We start from the raw sequence: 18,892 nt of genomic DNA, 5'->3' as shown, positions 1-18,892 counted from the left end.
TGTGACTTTTCTTTTAATTGAAGTATAGTTGATTTATAATGTGTTAGTTTCTGGTGTACAGCGTAGTGATTCACCTATACGTATATATTCATTTTCACTATAGGTTACTACAGAAATTGACTGTAGCTCCCCGTGCTGCACAGTAGGACCTTCGTGCTTATGTGTTTTATACGTAGTAGTGTGTGTCTGCTAATTCCAAGCCCCTAATTCACCCTCGCCCTCCCTGTCCCCTTTGGTAATCGTAAACTTGTTTTCTGTGTCTGTGAGTCTCTTTTTGTTTTGTAAGTAAGTTCATTTGTATCGTTTTTTTAGATTCCACATATGTGATATATTTTTGTCTTTCTCTGTTTGCCTTCACTTACAGCAGTGATTTAGTTCCACATATGTATTCCTGTCTTGTTCTTTCAGTTTACAGCGTTGTGTCAATGTCTGGGGCACATCATCATGTTTCAGTCATACATATACATACATATAGTCCTTTTAATATTCTTTTTCATTATAGATTATTACAAGTTATTGCATATAGTTCATTCTGAGTCCTATTCTTAAAGCCACTTTATAGATGAGGAAACCAAGGCCTGGAAGTTAAGAAACTTGCCCAAGGTCTCATGTCTAGTAAGAGAGAAGGCCGGAATTTGGAGCTTAGCAGTCTGAGCACGGAAGCTATGCATGACAGCAGCCGCAGGATTAACTGTTAATGAAGACTGTACGGTGGCCTGGAACATTCTCGTCAGCTAGTCAATGTGCCCAAATTTGAGAAAGTGACGCTCAAGACCAACCAGTCACAAATAGCCCACGCGGTGCCCCCAAATAAAGCAACCGCTTAAGCCAAACCAATCAAACAACGGCGTGGCGTGGCTTCAGCATCTTCCCCCTAAACACCCTGCCTTCCTCCTGCTGGTGGACGGCGGCTAACTACTTTGGTTTGGTGTTTCCTGATGCGACTCCGTGTGCGCCCAGATTAAACGCTTCAACATGTGTAGTGTGCCTCCGTTGACTTCCAACCACACGACCCAGCCAGTCTGAAGGTGGCTTGCTAAATTATCATGACAGCTTCCTTCCCCTGGATCAGTTTCCTTGTTCAGATGCTCGCCAACCTCCAAGGAGGGTGGATTTGACGAGTCATTTCCAGAGAGCAACCACAAGAGGGCGCTGCACCGCCAACCGTCAGGCCAGGGCGTGGGGGGGGGGGCTCAAAAAATGGGGTTTTGGGGGACGGCCTCGTGGGGGAGAGACGGGCCGGGTCGCTCTCCTGCCTCCCCTCAGTGCATCTGCTCCCCTCTCGGCTGCCTGGCAGCTGTGCTGCTAATGTCTGGCCTGGCTGAGCTCTAAGCCGGTCTCATTTAGCCATTTTTCTACCACCTCCAAAGGTGGCGCACTTGACGCCACAATTTTTCTTTCAAGAAAACAAGCTGTTCTTAGATTGCCTCCCTTTGTTTTTGCTGCCGTTGTTTTGGGGCCACAGGCCTGTTTGCTGAGGTATAACGACGCTCCTCTGGGTCGGAGTTCCATTCGCGCGCCTGTCCCACCGGAACGACATCGCAGCCACGGCGGTGACGGCGCCCGGCGGAAGGCCCGGTGTGTGGCTCCGGGCTGGCTCCACGCCATGCTGATTTCCTAGATGCGCTGGGGTTATTGTTATTGCAAATCCGGTAAAACACAGCACACGGGAGCGTAAGCCATCCTGCGACAGAAGGGGGTTTCCACCTTTCCCACCTTAGCCGTCAGCCTTATTTCATGTAGTGCCCAAGGTCCCCTTGTTCCTGGCTAACCCCTGAAGTTTGTTGTAATGGGATCTGAAAAGACAAATACACGTAATGAACATCTTAATGAGCCTGCCGCACGGAAGGCCACACCTTAATGCACAGCTTAGTATCCAGGCGTAAATTAATCGAAACCTGCTCCTGAGATGGAAGGGGAGGGTTTTCTTAATCAGCCCTGACTGACTTACATGATTGAACGCTTCCTTCAGTGCATGTGAAATATGGCTTGCAGACACGGCCAAATCCCATGAACGCCTGCCACCTTTGAAACGTAAAATAAAAAACTGGCTTTCAAAGAGAAAATTTTATTCTGGTTGGAAACTTAAAACTCCCTTCCTCTGGATGCTTTCTCATCAAGCCTGACGTCTGCTGTGGCTGAAGTCCTCTGGTACTGATGCCCAGAGCATTATTCCTGCCTCCTCTCTTGGTACTGAACTGCTAAGAGTTACAAGACAACAGATGTTGAAGACAATCAGCAGCCTGGGAACAACTGCAGAATTTTACCATTACATTTCAGAGTAAAAGAGGTGATTAAAACTGCCCAAGTTAGCACGTAGTCCTGTTAGCTGTGCTTTAATTACAAGCCTTAATGATGGGAGAAAGCGCTGCAATTACTAAGTCACATTCCACGACAAGACAGATGACGAAATTACTGTTCTGGCTGTGACACCCACTGCATTTATCCTTTGCATCTAAAGCAGAGCGGCCCACACCTATTTCTCAGCAACCCCGGTCTATTTAACAACACTGCTTGGAATCAATTGCAAGCACCCTTGATGCCTCTGCCAGTTCCTCCCTCCACCCCAAGAAAACAGCAGGATCAGTTGGGAGCACAGTCAGGGTGCAGCCCCAGGGCGCAGTGGTAGCTTTCACAAGGTCAAACTTGGGACGCACTCAACACAAGAGGTCACGTGCTGCCCCCCCCACCCCCCAGCAGAACCCTTGGGACATTACAGGTCTCTGCCTCCCCACTAAGTTCTGAGCTAATGCTTCAGGGTGAATCCTTGCGAATTTCTTCTTTCTTCTAACGTTTTATTTTATTTTTATTTTCTGGTTGGGGGGAGGTAATTAGGTTTGCTTATTTATTTTTAGAGGAGGTACTGGGGATTGAACCCAGGACCCTGTGTAGGTTAAGCATGTGCTCTACCCCTTGAGCTATACCTCCTCCTCCAATTTTTAAAAAATGTTTTATTTTATTATTTGTAATGTTGGATAGTATTTGAGGTCAACACACCCGTTCTTAAGGGCAGTCTCAAGATACCTCCACATTTTGATGCTACAGACTGAGTATGTGTCTTCCCCCACCACCTCCAATTAGTATGCTGAAGCCCTAATTTCCAATGTGATGGTGTTTGGAGGTGGGGCCTTTGGTAGGTAAGCGTTGAACCTTCATGAAAGGGATTAGTGCCCTTAGAAGAAGAGACAGGGGAGAGGTACCCTCTCTCTCCCCTCCATGTGAACCAGCAAGAAGGCGGCCACATGTAAGAGAGCCCGCACCACAACCTGACCATGCTGGCCCCTGCTCTGAGACTTCCCAGCCTGCAGAGCTGTGAAAAAGGAATTTCTAGTCTACGATACTGTGTTACAGCAGCATGAGCTAAGACCTTTGCTTCCCAGTGCATCCCAGCAACTACTCTTTTCTTTTTTGGGGGGGTGTGGGGGTAGGGAGGTAATTAGGCTTATTTATTTATTAAAATAATTTTTAAACTGGAGGTACTGGGGATTGAACCCAGGACCTCGTGCATGCTAAGCAAACACTCTACCACTGAGCTATACCTTCCCCCTGCCCAGTAACTACTCTTTATTGACCCAGATCAATACAGGCAATTCTCAGTCATTGGGTCCTAGGTCACACATAGCGTCTGGCTAGGAGCGAGTAAGGTTATTCCTGGGGGAAATCAGAGGGGGTAGGAGGTATGCGTGAATAAATGAATACTACAACAGAGAGTCCCTCTCTGAATTCTAAAGTCAAATGCCCAGAATAATGGATTAGCTGCTGTTTAGCTTTACCAGCATAAAGAATTTTTTTCCCACATCAAAAGGTAATTCTAAGATGCTTGCAAGAGAGTTTTAACATCTCCAAGTTAACCTAAGTAAGAGCTTCTTATCACATGGCCTTCACCACAGGAATTACAAAGCTCTCAGTTTGTTTAGGGCGATTGACCCAGGTTCACCCTAGACCCTGACTTAACCAAACCCTTTCAAATGGCTGGTACGTGTCCTACATGACTCTGACCACCTCTCGTCTTTGATACAGCCCAGTATCCCACAGAAGAAGCCAGAATGCGGTCATTTTGCAAGTTCACCAAAAGAGTGGCGATGGAAACTTGTGGGTCACTCAGGAGGTTTCTGGGACTGACTGAGAGGTGAAAGATGAACAGAATGAATGGATTCTAGCTCTAGGGTTTCTAGAAAGCCAGTGGCATCTCTGAGAGGGGAAGCACAGGGTTGAGTCAAAAAGAATGTCCCCTTGGCAGATACACTACTAATATATAAAACAGATAAACAACAGGGTCCTGCTGTACAGCACAGGAAACCATATTCAGTATCCTGCAATAGCCTATAATAAAAAAAAATGTGAAAAGGAATATATGTATGTATAACTTCCTATAACTGAATCACCGTGCTGTACACCAGGAATGAACACATTGTAAATCATCTATAGTTAAATTAAAACAAACAAACAAACAGCAGACTGCTGAGCTGGTTTATCCTGGGCAACACCGCGGCGAGCAGGCACTCAGCCCACCCCTGCAAACTGGAATCATGGCACCTGCTCGTTTTTGGCTGAGTGACTACGCAGGTACTGTCACACACACAGTGTGTCATCCATGACTGTTGGTAAGTGCGAAAGCCCTAGACACAAGTTTCTCAGAAACGATCAGGACAATCTGATGCCTGTGGTGCCCCCACCCAAAATGTCCCCTTGAAGTGGGATGAACGTTTCTTTTTTTTCTGGGGAGGATTAGGTATTTATTTATTTACTTACTTACTGGAGGGGCTGGGGATTGAACCCGGGACCTCACGCGTGCCAAACACATGCTCCGCTACTGAGCTACACCCCTCCGCCTTTAGAATTTTTTTAATGCAGTGAAAACTTTCACTCAATGAACTGTGGATTTTTTTCCTTCCCAAACTCATATTATAAAAACATTTGCTCCCATCTTCCTAGTACTTTGATGGCTTTATTTGTTACAGCTAAATCCTTGATTGAAGTTATGGACTGATATGTTTCCCAAACTCATATGTTGAAGCCATAACCCCCGTGAAAATTAAGAAAAGGAAACCTCACTCACTAAAATGGAGTGGGAAGGCCAGAAGGGGGAGCTCTCGCCAGTTGCACCCAAGCCCTGGCAATTTCAGACACCAATGGAAGAATCAACAGGGAAGAACATCAGTTTCAAGTCCCAACAGGAAAAGAGGTGTGTGGCATCTCCTACGAGAAGTGGGCCACCCCAGCAACTCGGCCGACGAGAAACCGCCATCACTCTGAAAGGTGCAAGCAGACGGCCTTTGTGAAAAGCCAGGTGGGTGGAATGCCGAGGCTCACAGACCCGTGTCTGGTTTCCCTCTCTCAACTGGCATTTCATGAATGAAGAGACATTTCCCAGGCAGAGGAGAGAAAAACCTTGCAGATGGAGCGATGATCGCATGAAAAGGCAAAAGAACGAGTCACAGCCTGGAATACTGAAGAAATGCTAGGGAAAGTATGTGTGCAGACGTGTGGAAGGAAGTACACAGAGATGAGGCTGGAGGAGTTTTAGAAATTCCTTGGATACAATGAGTCTTGTAGGTCATACAGAGCAACGCCTGTTTTATTCACTGCAGTTTTACTAATTTTTTTTTAAATTGAAGTACTGGGGATTGAACCTGGGACCTCACGCATGCTAAGCACGCACTCTATCACTGAGCTATACCTTTCCCCCTCCTTTTTTTTTTTTTTAAACTAACTTTTTCCACTGCAGTTTTAAGTAGAGGAATTCACAGTCAGATATTTCTAGTAGAGTCATTTCGTGAAAGGGGAAGGATAGATCTGAGGAGGGAAGACTAGAGGCAGATCAACCACCTACAGCTTCTGCACTTTGCCAGGCAATAAAGGGAGACGGATCTCAGAAAGGTTCATGGAGCTAAACTGGTAGGATTTGGAAACAGATTAGCTATGGTGGTGGGGGAAGAGAGTTGTTGGTTTGAGAGACCAGGGGGTATAATGAAATGAAAGGGAATACACAAAAAGAACAGAATAAAAAGGTTTTTAAAAAGGTCAGTTTTGGATGTGCTGTTTTTAAAGGCTCTGGGGGGTTGACCAGTAGGCCCCTAGATACACAGAACAAAAGCTCAGTGGCTGCACTGAAGACACAGATACATAAAAAGCCACAGGAATAAGTGAGTTTACCCAAGACGCTAAAGGTTTAAAAGAGAAGTGGGCTTGGCATAAAACTGGAGACCACTTGCGCTCATACGGCAGGAAGGGATCTCGTAATGGGAACAAGAATGAGTGGTCAGAGGTAGGAACAGAAATACTCTGGAGAGTTAGTGTCTGCTCGAACGTGGGAGAGCAGAATCATTTCAGATCAAGAGGGGGAATTACAGGTTGTTAATTATGAATGGGTTTAAATTTTGAAAATATAAACTTTGAAAAAATTTTTATCTTGGTTCTTAACTAAATGACATAATGGATTTTGGTGGATTAGATAGTTAAATGTGAAAAAAGAAATAATAAAAGAACTAGAAAAAATATACGTGAATGTTTAATTTCAGCATGGGAAGGTTTATGTATAAAGGCAAAAACCTTTAGCAAAATATTAGCAAACTGAGTCCAATGATACATAAAAAGGATCATACACCATGTTCAAGTTGGACTCATTCCAGGTCACAAGGATGATTCAGCTTACAAAAAAAAATTAATGTGATACACCATATTAACAGAAGGAAAGATCATCTCAATAGATCCAGAAAAAGCAGCTGAAAAAAAATTCAACATCCATTCATGATAAAAACCTTTACCAAAATGGGTATAGAGGGAGCGTATCTCAACATAATAAAAACCATTTATGACAAACCCACAGGCAACATAATACTCAAGGGTAAAAAGCTGAAAGCCTTCTCAGTAAATTAAGGGACAAGACAAGGATGCCACTCTCACCACTTCTATTCAACGTAGTACTGGAAGTCCTAGCTACAGCAATCAGACAAGAAAAAGAAATAAAATATATCCACATTGAAAGGGAAGAGGCAAAACTGTCACTATTAGCAGATGACATGAAACTCATAGAGAACCCTAAAGTCTCTAGACAAAAACTATCAGAACTCAGAAATGATTTCAGTAAGGTAACAGGATACAAGATTAATATACAGAAATCTGTTCCATTTCTTTATACTAATAATGAAATATCAGAAAGTGAAAAAAAAGTTCCATTTAAAATCACGTCAAAGGAGGGAGGGTATACCTCAGAGGTAGAGTGTGTGCTTAGCAGGCACGAGGTTCTGGGCTCAATCCTCAGGACTGCCATTGAAAATTGATGAATAAATAAATCTAATTACCTCCCCCTCCAAAAAAAATAAAATCACATAAAAAAAATACTTAGGAATAAACTGAGGAGGTGAAAGACATACACTGAAAACTATAAAACCTTGATAAAGGAAACTGAAGATGATTCAAAGAAATGGAAAGCTATCTCATGCTCTTGGATTAGAGAAGTAATACTATTAAAATGGCCATACTCTCCAAAGCAATCTACAGATTCAATGCAATCCCTATCAAAATACCCAGGACATTTTTCACAGAACTAGAACAAATAATCCTAAAATTTGTATGTAACCACAAGACCCAGAATGGCCAAAGCAATCCTCAGGAAAAAGAAGAAAACTAGAGGCATAACCCTTCCAGATGTCAGACAACACTACAAAGCTACAGTGATCAAAACAGCATGGCACTAGTACAAAAACAGACATACAGATCAGTGGCACAGAAAAGCGAGCCCAGAAATAAACCCACACACTTACAGTCAACGAGTATGTGACAAAGGAGGCAAGAATATACAATGGAGAAGAGACAGTCTCTTTGGCAAGTGGTGTTGGGAACACTGGACGGCCACATGCAAATCAATGAAATTAGAATGCTCCCTCACACCATACACAAAAACTCAAAGTGGTTTAAAGATGTAAACAGAAGACATGACACCATAAAACTCCTAAAAGAGAACATGGACAAAACATTCTCGAATATAAATCATAGCAATTTTTTTCTTAGATGTCTCCCAAGGCAAAAGAAATAAAAGTAAAAATAAACAGGACCTAACCAAACTTAAAAGCAAAATGAAAAGACAGCCTATGGAATGGAAGAAAATATTTGCAAATGATGCAACTGATGAGGGTTTTATGTACAAAATATACAAACAGCTTATACAACTCAGTATCAAAGAAATAAACAAACCAATCAAAAAAATAGGCAGAACACCCAAACAGTTATTTCTCCAAAGACATCCAGATGGCCAACAGCACATGAAAAGAGGCTCAACATGGCTAATTATCAGAGAAATGCAAATCAAAACCACAATTTGTTATCACCTCACCTGTCAGAACGGCTATCACAGAAAAGTCTACAAATAATAAATGCTAGAGAGGGCGTGGAGAAAAAGGAAGCTTCCTACACTGCTAGTGGGAAGGTAAATTGGTGCAGCCACTATGGAGAACAGTACAGAGGTTTCTCAAAAAATTAGAATTACAGCTACCATATGATCCAGCAATCCTACTCCTGGGAATATATCTGGAAAAGATGAAAACTCCAATTTAAAGATATCTGCACCCCAATGTTCACAGCAGAACTATTTACAAGAGCCAAGACAGAAACAACCCAAGTGTCCGTCAATAGTCAACTGGCTTAAGAAAATGTGGTATATATACAGTGGAGTATTACTCAGCCAAAAAAAAAAAAGAAAGAAATATTGCCATTTGCAGGAACATGGATGGACTTAAGAGAATATCATATTAAGTAAAGTAAGTCAGACAGAGAAAGGCAAATATTATATGCTATCACTTATAAGTGGAATCTAAAAAATACTACATATGACTATAGAAATACTCACAGAAATAGAGAACAAATTTATGGTTACCAAAGGGGAAAGGGAGGTGGGGAGGGGTAAATTAGGAGTATGGGACTAACAGATACAAACTACTGTACACAAAACAGGTAAGTAACAAGGATTTACTGCAGAGCACAGGAAACTATATTTAATATCTCAAAGTAATAATAAATAATAATAAAAATAATCTGAAAAATATATACATAACTGTATCACTTTGCTGTACACCTGAAACGAACACAATATTGTAAATCAACCCCACTTCAATTAAGAAAGAAATCATACTGAAGAACTGGATAGAATGGAAACGCCCCAGAACAGGAGGCCAGTAAAATAACTGCACATCAGATGACAGAGAAAAGAGATACTAAAAATGACATTTTAGAAGAGTATTTACTGACCTGGATATATAATCACAATAAATTGCTCAGTGATAAATCAGGATGCAAAAAGTAATAAACTGATGAAATGAAATTTATATTTTAAGGCAGGACAAGAGAAATGAAACGTAAAATTCTCTTTCTCTCTGTCTGTCTGGACCTCCTTCCCTCCCTCCCTCCCTAATCTGCATCACCTATCAAGCAAATTCCCTCAAAGATGGGAGTGCCTGCTCGACCGTGAAGATCAATTTTTTCCCCTTTCTTCAGATGCTAACAATGTTGCTTCTTAAAAGAGCAGTGTTCTTTCCCAGGGCTGAAGGGGGTTATGGTGACTTGCTGTTTCTACCTGTTTACCTGGACTATGTACGTATCGTGGGTGAACTTCTTGTAAAATGTTGATGTGCCATTCTGATGTATGATCCTTTGTCCCCAAAATGTATATGACTGTGCCTTCGACTTCTAACGGGTGGAACAGTTCTCAGAGTTTCTGAGAGCCTATCTCCCGGGTTATAATCCTCAGTTTGGCTCAAATAAAATTCCCTTTTTTCTTCTAGTTAGTCGAAATTTCGTCAACAATATGTACACTAGAACCATAGTTTTATAAAAAGAACAATAGGTAAACAGATGGAAAAACATGAAAATGTAGTGGCTATAGATTATTTAAATTTTCTTTATACTTTTCTATATTTTCCGAATTTTTCTAAATAAGCACCATTTTTATGGACAGAGAAACTGTGTTATTTTCAAAACAAGATTTAAAACTCCCAGATAAGGGCACCTACTTTCTCCCACCCTCCCTTTAAGTTCTTCCTTTCTCTTTGAGGAGCCTTAAGTATGCTCTATGCCTCGAGATATGTCTGATTCACTCTCATACATTTAAGGTTTGGAAAAAGATTCTACATGGAGTAAGGAGTGCACACACAAGCTGTATCTTTTTTTTTTTTTTAATGGAGGCACTGGGGATTGAACCTAGGACCTCGTGCATGCTAAGCATGTGCTCTACCCCTGAGCTATGCCCTCCCCTCGTAAGCTGTATCTTGAACACTTGCAAATTCAATTTTTATGTCCTTGCATTTCCTAACTAAAATATTGTTTGATCATGTCTTAACTTTTCTTTTACACACCAAATGAGCAAACCTCATTTTACATTTTTTTAAATAAAATAAGTTAGGTTTATTTATGTATTTAAACAATTTGTTTGTTTGTTTTTTTGGTGGAAGTGCTGGGGATTGAACCCAGGACCTGTGCATGCTAAGCACGTGCTCTACCACTGAGATATACCCTCCCCGCAACAGCAGCATTATTAACAGTAACCAAAAGGTGGAAAGAACCAAATGTTCATCAAAGGATGCATGGACAAATAAACTGTGGCACATGCATATAATGAAATACTATTTAGTCAAACAAATCAATGAAATCCTGACACACACCACACGAGACAAAACTTCATATGCTAAGTGAAATAAGCCACACACAAAATTGGGACAAATACTGTATGATTCCACTTACATGAATGAAATACCTTGAATGGTCAAATTCATACAGACAGAAAGTAGCAGAGGAGTTGCCAGAGGCTGAGGGATGGAGGGATGGGGAGTTAGGCTTTAATGCACAGAGTGTCTGTTTGGGATAATGAACAAGTTCTGGAAATGGATGGTGGTGATGGTTGCATGATACTGTGGGTGTACTTAATGCTACTGCATTTGTACACTTAAAAATGGTTAATACAGACTACTACGTACAGAGCAGATAAACAACAAAGCCCTACTGTACAGCACGGGAACTATACTCAATGGCCCGCAGTAACCTATAATGATAAAGAACACATATATAAATGTATAACTGAATCACTAAGCTGTGCACCAGAAACGAATACAACGTTGTAAATCAACTCAACTTCAATAAAAAATGGTTAAGATGGTAAATTATATGTTATGTGTATCTTACCATAATTTAAAAATAAATAAATAAGTGTTCAAGGTTATGTGAGCAAAAAGCCCCCCAAAATCACTTGACAATGAGGCTGTGGCCGGGATGTGGTCCCTCAGGGCCACCTCTCTCCCCAGCAGTCCCGGTCACCTCTTCAACGGCAAAGCTCTGCCATCTCTGAACCAAATCTGACGTGCTGTCACTGGAATTAGCAGGGTCTGAGATGCCTCGGGCGGCCTGTCCCGGGATCAGGGAGCCGTGATTCCATAACCCAGTCACCGCAGGACCAGGACGCCCATCCCTTGAATACCGTCTGAGTAACACACGGGACTTTGAGTTGCCTTCCGATCTCTCCTCCTTCTTTTAGAGACTGCGCATGTTCTGTTAGTGACTCTTGAAGCGCCTTTCCCCGTGGGGGCACGTGGTCCCCACAAAGACCCCCGGGGAGGTGATGGTCACAGGGGGGCACCTGTTATTGCAGGGTATATCCTCCTGCCAAAGTCGAACTCCCCAGTATGGCAACCGTCCCACCACCAGAACCGCTGCCCACTGTCTTTCCAGTCCTCTGGCCACAGCCTGGACAGTTGGGGTCTAACTGCTCTGTCCCTGGTGTCTCCCACACTGGGTGTGCTGGCCTCTCCAGGCGCCCGGGCCCTGTCCACACCACACCCGCTTTCTTCCCCTCGCTGCCTCTGCTGGGATCCCCGCGGCTCCCGCTGCCTCCTGGCCTCTGACAGCTTCATCTCCTGCTCACCTTAGTTCACCTCATCGCCTCGGCTGCACCCCCAGTCCCTTTCACGACCTGTACCTGCATACCCGGCACCTTCCCGGGACAACCTGCAGCTCCTCTGTCACGTTCAAAGGCTCAAAATGAGCCAGGCTAGCTCACACCAGCCTTCCCTTCTCCTCAGTGCCCCCTCATCACCAGCTCCCAGCTCACGACCCCCAGGCGACTTCTCTGAGCAACACTGCAGGAATGTCCCACTTGGGTTTCCACCCCAGGACCGCGCTGAGGGCAGAGCAGGTGCTCAGGGATGTTTGTCTAAACAGTGAATCTCCCCACGTCTTCTCAGCAGATGTCTGTCCTGTCTTTGAACCACTAGAGTGCTGACTGTCTGCAACGCTCAGCCTCAGACCCACTCCCCCCCCCCCTTTCAGGACAGTTCCGTTTCTGGCCCCTCCTCTGGCCCAGTGATCAGGGACTGGCGTCCGATTTGCAGTCGGTCTCAGTGTGCGCACAATGCAGCCGGTCCGCTTACACCCAGCGCGGGCCATCCTGCATTTCCGTCTTGCTTTGTACACACGTGCCACTTTGTGCATGTTTACTGCCGCCTTGGAGAGCTTGGACTCAAAGCCCTGGGAAAGGGGATAGCTTTCCTGATGGAGACATGAGCTGGCGCTCCCCGGCCAGAGCTCTCGGCAGGAGGAGCCTCGGGGAGGGAGGGCTGCTCCCTCTGCCCACAGAAGGCTTTTGGTGTCACCCACTGCTCCAGGGAGTCTGTCTTATTTGAATCCCAGATGCCTGGGTACCCTGGTCCCCAAGGACTGCAGACACACTGGACTCACGTGTCCTGCTGTCAGATCTATTACAGTCAATGAGCCTCAGCTGCACCCCAGAGCCACACACTTCACCCGGCCTCCCCCTCGCTTCTCAGTGGCATCTGGAGGAGAGGTGGCTTCATCTCGTGTCAGCTCTCCCAGCATGAAGAGACGTACACTCACCAGCGAAATGAACACGGCTGCCAGCCTTCCTCCCTTTCCCTAAAGGCGCATTCGACACGCACGGTGCAGGGTTCGGTACTTCACTCCGACAGCCCCCATCAAAACATCCGACACTGGTCCAACCTCAAAGTCACTGAATCAGGCGGGAAAACGAAGCTGGATCTCAGGGTTAAACTCTCTCGCTCATCGGCCTGACAATGGTGCCAAACAGAGCTGAGATGAGTATGAGTCTATTTTTGGCAACTCCTGACGGAATCCATGCACACTGTGTATTCTGCATCACCCGAATCCTTGGGCACACTCAGAACTCCGGACCAAACAGGCGTCTGCAAATGTTACAGCTGCCAGGGTTGGCCGGGTGCTCTAGAGGGTGACTCTCACAAGACCGCTGGGCAAAGGGGAGGAATGATCTGAGCTGCGTGCTGGTTGGGGGGCCAGGCTGGCTTGCTTACCTTCACCCTGTCCATGCAGGCCTCCATCTTCAGCTGCTCCACGGCCCTCCTGGCCTGGGAGATGCTCGTGGTGCTGCTACTGGACATGCCTTCTTTCATTCCGCTGCCCCTGAAACGACCCAAGTTCAGGGGTTGGAAGAGCTGCTTTTCCAAAAGTAAGACAGAGACCCCCCCCCTCAGCTCCCACCCCCTCCCCATTCCTGCAGCATCTCTGTCCAGGCTGGGGAGCAGCGGGAGCCGACCCTCCTGGGGTAAGAAAGGACGCTTCATCACAGTGATGGGAGCAGGGTGTTGGGCTTTTGTTTGTAAGACTTCCCAGCGCTGGCGAGAGGGAGCAGAAGGTGACAGGGGGTCCCAGAGTTACTTTCCTGCCCCCGCGACCATAATGAGACCTTGGCATCTGTACTGTGCTTTGTTCGCAATAAATCATTTTCATACACCCTGGTTTACTCATTCTTCTAGCAGCCCTGAAAGTTGCAAACTTTACAAAATACACTGAGTTTTGTTTTGTACGTAAAGAAAGTGCAAACCGCAGAGCAGCTAAGCCGAGGGCCAAAGGTCCCGTAGCCAAATTTCGTGGACCCAGAACCCAAACTCAAAGCTTCGAAGCCCAGTTAGAGGTTCTTTCTACTGTCTGTGGAAAATACGGCGCCCCCTAGCCATCTGTAGTGCGAAACGCAAGTTTCCCCCAAATGGGCTTGCTGGGTTATTAATTTGAATTTGCCGTCATTCCATAAAGTTGACATACTTTTATGCTGGGAGTTTGTTTTTAAGCAAGAACACACACACACGTACACACCCCTATCCCAAGCACGGATTTGTTTTTCTAGAAGGGGGAAGAAATTTTCCCTACCCCGACGTGTGATCACGCTGGAGGCCCACTGTGATGCTGAGTGTCCCACAAGAAAGCATGCGCCATAGACAAGAGTTACCCCAGCTAATGAGGAAGGGCCTGGAGGGGGCCCACCACTTCAGCCCGAGAGCCGGGGGTGGGTCACACGGTGACAATGGTTTTCACCAGCGCACAGGGAGGTGTGGGAGGCTTGGCCAGGCCTGCGGAGGGCAGGCCACTCCCTGGGCTTTCTGACAAACACACTAACTCGCTGGCCTGGATGAGGAGTGATGGCAACTTCATTTGTCCACAGGCAGTGTTTGAAAAAAATAAAACTTTCTTTTTTTTCCTAAAAGGGTGTTGGAAGAAATTGCAACTTATTGAAAATTTGGATCCGATATGTATTTTTTTTAATTGAAGTATAGTTGACTTACAATGTTGTTAGTTTCTGGTGTACAGCATAGTGATTCAGTTATACATATATCTTTTCATATTCTTTTTCATTATAGGCTGTTACAAGGTATTGTATATAGTTCCCTGTGCTGTATAGTAGGACTTTGTTGTTTATCTGTTTTATATACAGTAGTGTGTATCTGCTAATCTCAAATGCCCAATTTATTCCCCCCACCTTGTCCCCTTGGTAACCATAAATTTGTTTTCTATGTCTGTGAGTTGTTTGTTTTGCAAATATGTTCATTTGTGTCATTTTTTAAGATTCCACATATAAGTGATATTATATGATATTTGTCTTTGTTTGACTTGCTTCACTTAGTATGATCATCTGCAGGTCCAACCATGTTGCTACAAATGGCTTTATTTTATTCTTTTTTATGGATGAGTAGTATTCCATTGCGCATATATACCACATCTTTATCTGGTCATCTGTGGATGGACGTTCAGGTCATTCAGGTTGCTTCCCTGTCTTGGCTGTTGTAAACAGTGCTGCTGGGAACACGGGGGTGCTTGTATCTTTTTAAATTAGAGTTTCCTCCGGTATCTGCCCAGGGGTGGGACTGCTGCTGCTGCTATGTAATTAACATACCATAACATTCATCATTTTAAAGCAGACATTTCAGTGCTTTGTGTACATGCATAAGGTTGTGCAGCTGCCACGATTAACTGCAGAATTTTCCATCCGTCCCAGAGAGGTGAAACTCCTAACGTGCTTCCCGTCTATGGATCTGCCTCTTCTGGACACTTCACGTCAAGCGATACACACAGTGTTCTCTTTTGTGTCTGACTGCTGTCACTCGGCAGAAACTTTTCAAGATTCAGCAGCAAGTATCAGTGCTTCATTCCCTCTCACAGATGAATCATGTTCCACTGTACTGGGAGCTATATCAAATTTTATTTACAAGATTCTGCGTTTCCAACAAGCTCCCAGTTGCTGCTGGTCCGCCGACCAGCAAGGCTCTGAATAACCGGAAGTCACTATGAGAAAGGAGCTCAGGGGTCCAGGTCCAACTTTCTCATTTTTAAAATTCTCATGGAGGTGAAGTAACTTAATTTTGCAGAGTTCGTTAGTGGAAGCGGAAGGAAACACTTCCCTGATCTCTGTCACCCTCCTTGGCCTAGTGGGACCTTCAGGGCCGGAAGAGGGATCCCCCACACCCTCGGTCCATCCCTCTCCCAGGACAGACTCACCCCTTGGGTGATCCTAACCCAGCCTAACTTAGGCCTGAGACGGCAGGGAGGGGCCACCCCCACCCCGCCCGGTAGGCAAGGTAACCCAGGGAGGTACTGGTACTGGAGAAGGAAATGGCTTTTGTTGAACGGAGCTAAAGGCACCTCTTAGATCCCAGATGAGTAACATCTCTGCCCTTTCAAGACCATCCAGACACCACACCTCCACGGGGACCGATACATGTCTCTCTCCAGGTGCGCGTGTGTGTGTGGACACCCACATCAACCCAAGAGGGAAGTGGGAGTGGGAGGCAGTGGGGATGGAATGAGATGGTGGACCACTCACTTGGCCCTTGGCTTTTAGAAGATGAGGCAGAAGGGAAAATGTGCCAGCTACTCAGGGGACAGGCCCTGTCACCACCGTGGCCAGATGTCCTTCTCCTGGGCACACAGGGTCCACTCACATGGACGGCTTTCCTGGGGGTTCTGATGGGCTGCACACTGTGGTGTATATCTCGCTCAGCCCAGAGTCGGGGGCAGGGCAGTCTCCAGTGCTCTGATCTGCCGTGACTTGGGACACAGTGCTTAGAATTTCTGGATGTGTGGATGTTACTGTGCCTTTTCAGCCACCCTCCCTGCACGACTTGTCTCCACAAGCCCCTGGTAAGGGCTGGCTGGGGGTGTATGGCAGCCTGTCTCTCTGGGGAATGCCCAAGAGGCAGCCCACTGGGCCTGAAGGGACCAGGCAGCTTAGGCTGCAGGGGGCAGGTGGGCGGGCGCACTGGTTGGCCCCCTCCCCACACTGTCACAGCCCGCTGCTGAGCCAGGGTGCCTCCCTGAGGAACGCCTCTTTTCCTGGGGGGTGCACACAACCTGATTTCCCGAGGTGGCTTGGTTCTCCACCCACTGCTGCTCCAAGACAGGGCACATCCACTCCCCTGGGGGGATGAGAGGAGGGGTGCCTTGTAAGACAGGCTACATGGGGGATGGTGACCACTGCTGGAAGGAAGTGCTGGGGGGAGGATCTGGCCACACATCAGGGACCCCGATGGCCCAGCCTCTCCCCAGCCCCCCTACGTGCTGAGGGCAGAGCACCTGCTCTCCAGAGAACCTGCCCTTGCACAGCACACCTCACTTTCTCACCTGCGAGAGGCAGCGTGGTCACAGGTCCGGGCAGGGGGCAGTCCAGGGGTGGCAGGTGGCAGCTGTCAGATGAGAGGCTGACTCGGGGCTCCTGCTTTGAGGCTCACCTGGAAGCACAACCAGAGAGGGGTCACCAGGTGCGGCAGACGCCAGGTGCCCTCCAGACCGCCCGGCTCCCTCGGTGCCCCATCCCGGCGCTCAGCGGCTGTCTCTGCACACCCGGCTCGCCCATCCGACCACAGGGGACACAGTGAACCAAAGGCAGAAAGAGCCGAGGGGAACACCTGGAGGCCACAGGCCACCCCCACCCTGCACACTGCCCTCCCCTCTCCCTCTTTCTGTCCCTGCTCCAGCCAGACCTCTGCCAGCCAGAAACAGTTCAGATGATTTTTTCCTTATTATGAAAAGGTATGTCCATCGCAGAAAAACATGAAGCTGGAGAAAGTTACAACAAAGAAAACGAAGACGGATCATAACGCATTTGCGCTGAGAGAACTACGGTTAACACGCTGACGCCCGTGACTCTTACACAGAGCAGGAAAAACCCATTCCGACCACAAGATGTTTAGAAGAGATGATTGGATTGATGGCTTTAAAGCAGGGGGTTCTTCACAGAGACAAGCAACCCTGCCACCTCCCTCCTCCAGAAAGGCTGGCTTGGGGACAATGGGCTCCCTCCCGGGTCCCCAGCGTCCTGCCCTACAGCATCCAACCCCTGGGATCCCAGGGGACCTGGAGCAAAGACAGAGGCCAGACAGGAATGGGGCGACGCTGTGGCTCCACGTGAGGCCTGGGTTGAGGTCGCGCTCAGCACCTTTCCCCGCCCCGCTGCGCGCACCTGCCCTTTCCCGCGGGCGCGTTTCTCCCTGTCAGGGTCATCTGTTGCATCTGGACGCTCCCCTCGCCCCCAGAGTCGTGAGGCTTCGGTGTAGTTTTACCCTCGTCTCCTCCCCTGTTTTTTCCCTCTGCTATTAGCAAGCCCTTCGGGGTCTATTCACCTGTTTCTTTGCACTTAGTGAACACTGCTCTCAAAACCCACTTGTTCTCTGTTTTCAAGCCACTAGTTTTCCAAATGGCACAGGACCTTGACGGCTGGTTGGCCCCAGTTGTGGGGCCCATGGGGTTCCTGACCTGATACGCCGAGGAGGCAGACAGGTTCTCCATCGTGAGCGCGCCCCGCCCCCACCAACTTCTAAAGGGAGGAGGGAAGGAGCCTAGAAGTGAGCGTGGGCTCACCTAGAGGATGGGGACATAAACTGATGACTTGAAGGGGCAGTAGAAGTCCTGGTCCTGGAAGGGATGGGGGGCTGGGGGGAGCATCCGGGCCAGGTAGCGCCTGGACTCAGACCAGCATGGCGGGTGGGCTAGGGGTGAGGGGACGGAGGAAGGGGACCCCACACTCATCTGTGGCGTTCTCCTTTGCTTTTCAGATTTGAAGGAAAAAGACTCCAGTGCCAACAGAACCAGTAAATTATTCTTTGTGGAGCCAGAGGCACAAAGCTGTTGGGACTGTGCCTGAGGCTTCATCAAGTGAAACCTGGCAGAGTGAAGTGACAGCCGAGCTGTTGAGTCCCCGGACACCAAACCACTGTGTAGTTTCTATGGAGAGCGCAGTCTCTTTGGCGGGGAGAAGGTAATTAGGTTTATATATTTACTTATTTAACGGAAGGACTGGGGATTGAACCCAAGAACTCGTGCATGCTGAGCACACGCTCCACCACTGAACAGTACCCCTCCCGGCAAATGAGGCTGTTGGCCATTGCGTTTGGCAAATTGTGGAGCCTGCTCTCGGGGAAACATCTGTCTACAGAGATAATGATACAGACCGGCTTGTTCTGCAAGTTATCTCAACTGCATACACCGTACGTCACACAGTATGCAGTCAAAGATGTCAGCACAAATTTAGTGGGTCATGTGCTTGATGGAAGAGAATGAGTTCATGCACCCCTCCCAGCGAGACCCCTTT

At 46.8% G+C, this 18,892-nt stretch overlaps 1 protein-coding gene across 2 annotated transcripts in view; it reads right to left on the bottom strand.

Moving 5' to 3' along the window:
* GNG4 (G protein subunit gamma 4) overlaps positions 1–18,892 on the bottom strand; it is a 45,177-nt gene that overhangs the window by 6,061 nt on the left and 20,224 nt on the right. For both annotated transcript variants that reach the window (XM_064487842.1, XM_031460824.2), the window contains exons 2-3: positions 16,927–17,033; positions 13,329–13,437 (exon numbers count right to left, since the gene is read on the bottom strand). In XM_064487842.1, coding sequence (XP_064343912.1) covers positions 13,329–13,427 — 99 coding nt within the window. In that variant the 5' untranslated portion in view covers positions 13,428–13,437; positions 16,927–17,033. The remainder of the gene's footprint in view (positions 1–13,328; positions 13,438–16,926; positions 17,034–18,892) is intronic.

This window comes from Camelus dromedarius, chromosome 8 (genome assembly GCF_036321535.1).
Source record: "Camelus dromedarius isolate mCamDro1 chromosome 8, mCamDro1.pat, whole genome shotgun sequence".
In the NCBI taxonomy this organism is placed as follows: domain Eukaryota; kingdom Metazoa; phylum Chordata; class Mammalia; order Artiodactyla; family Camelidae; genus Camelus; species Camelus dromedarius.
This window is presented reverse-complemented; position numbering and strand designations above follow the sequence as displayed.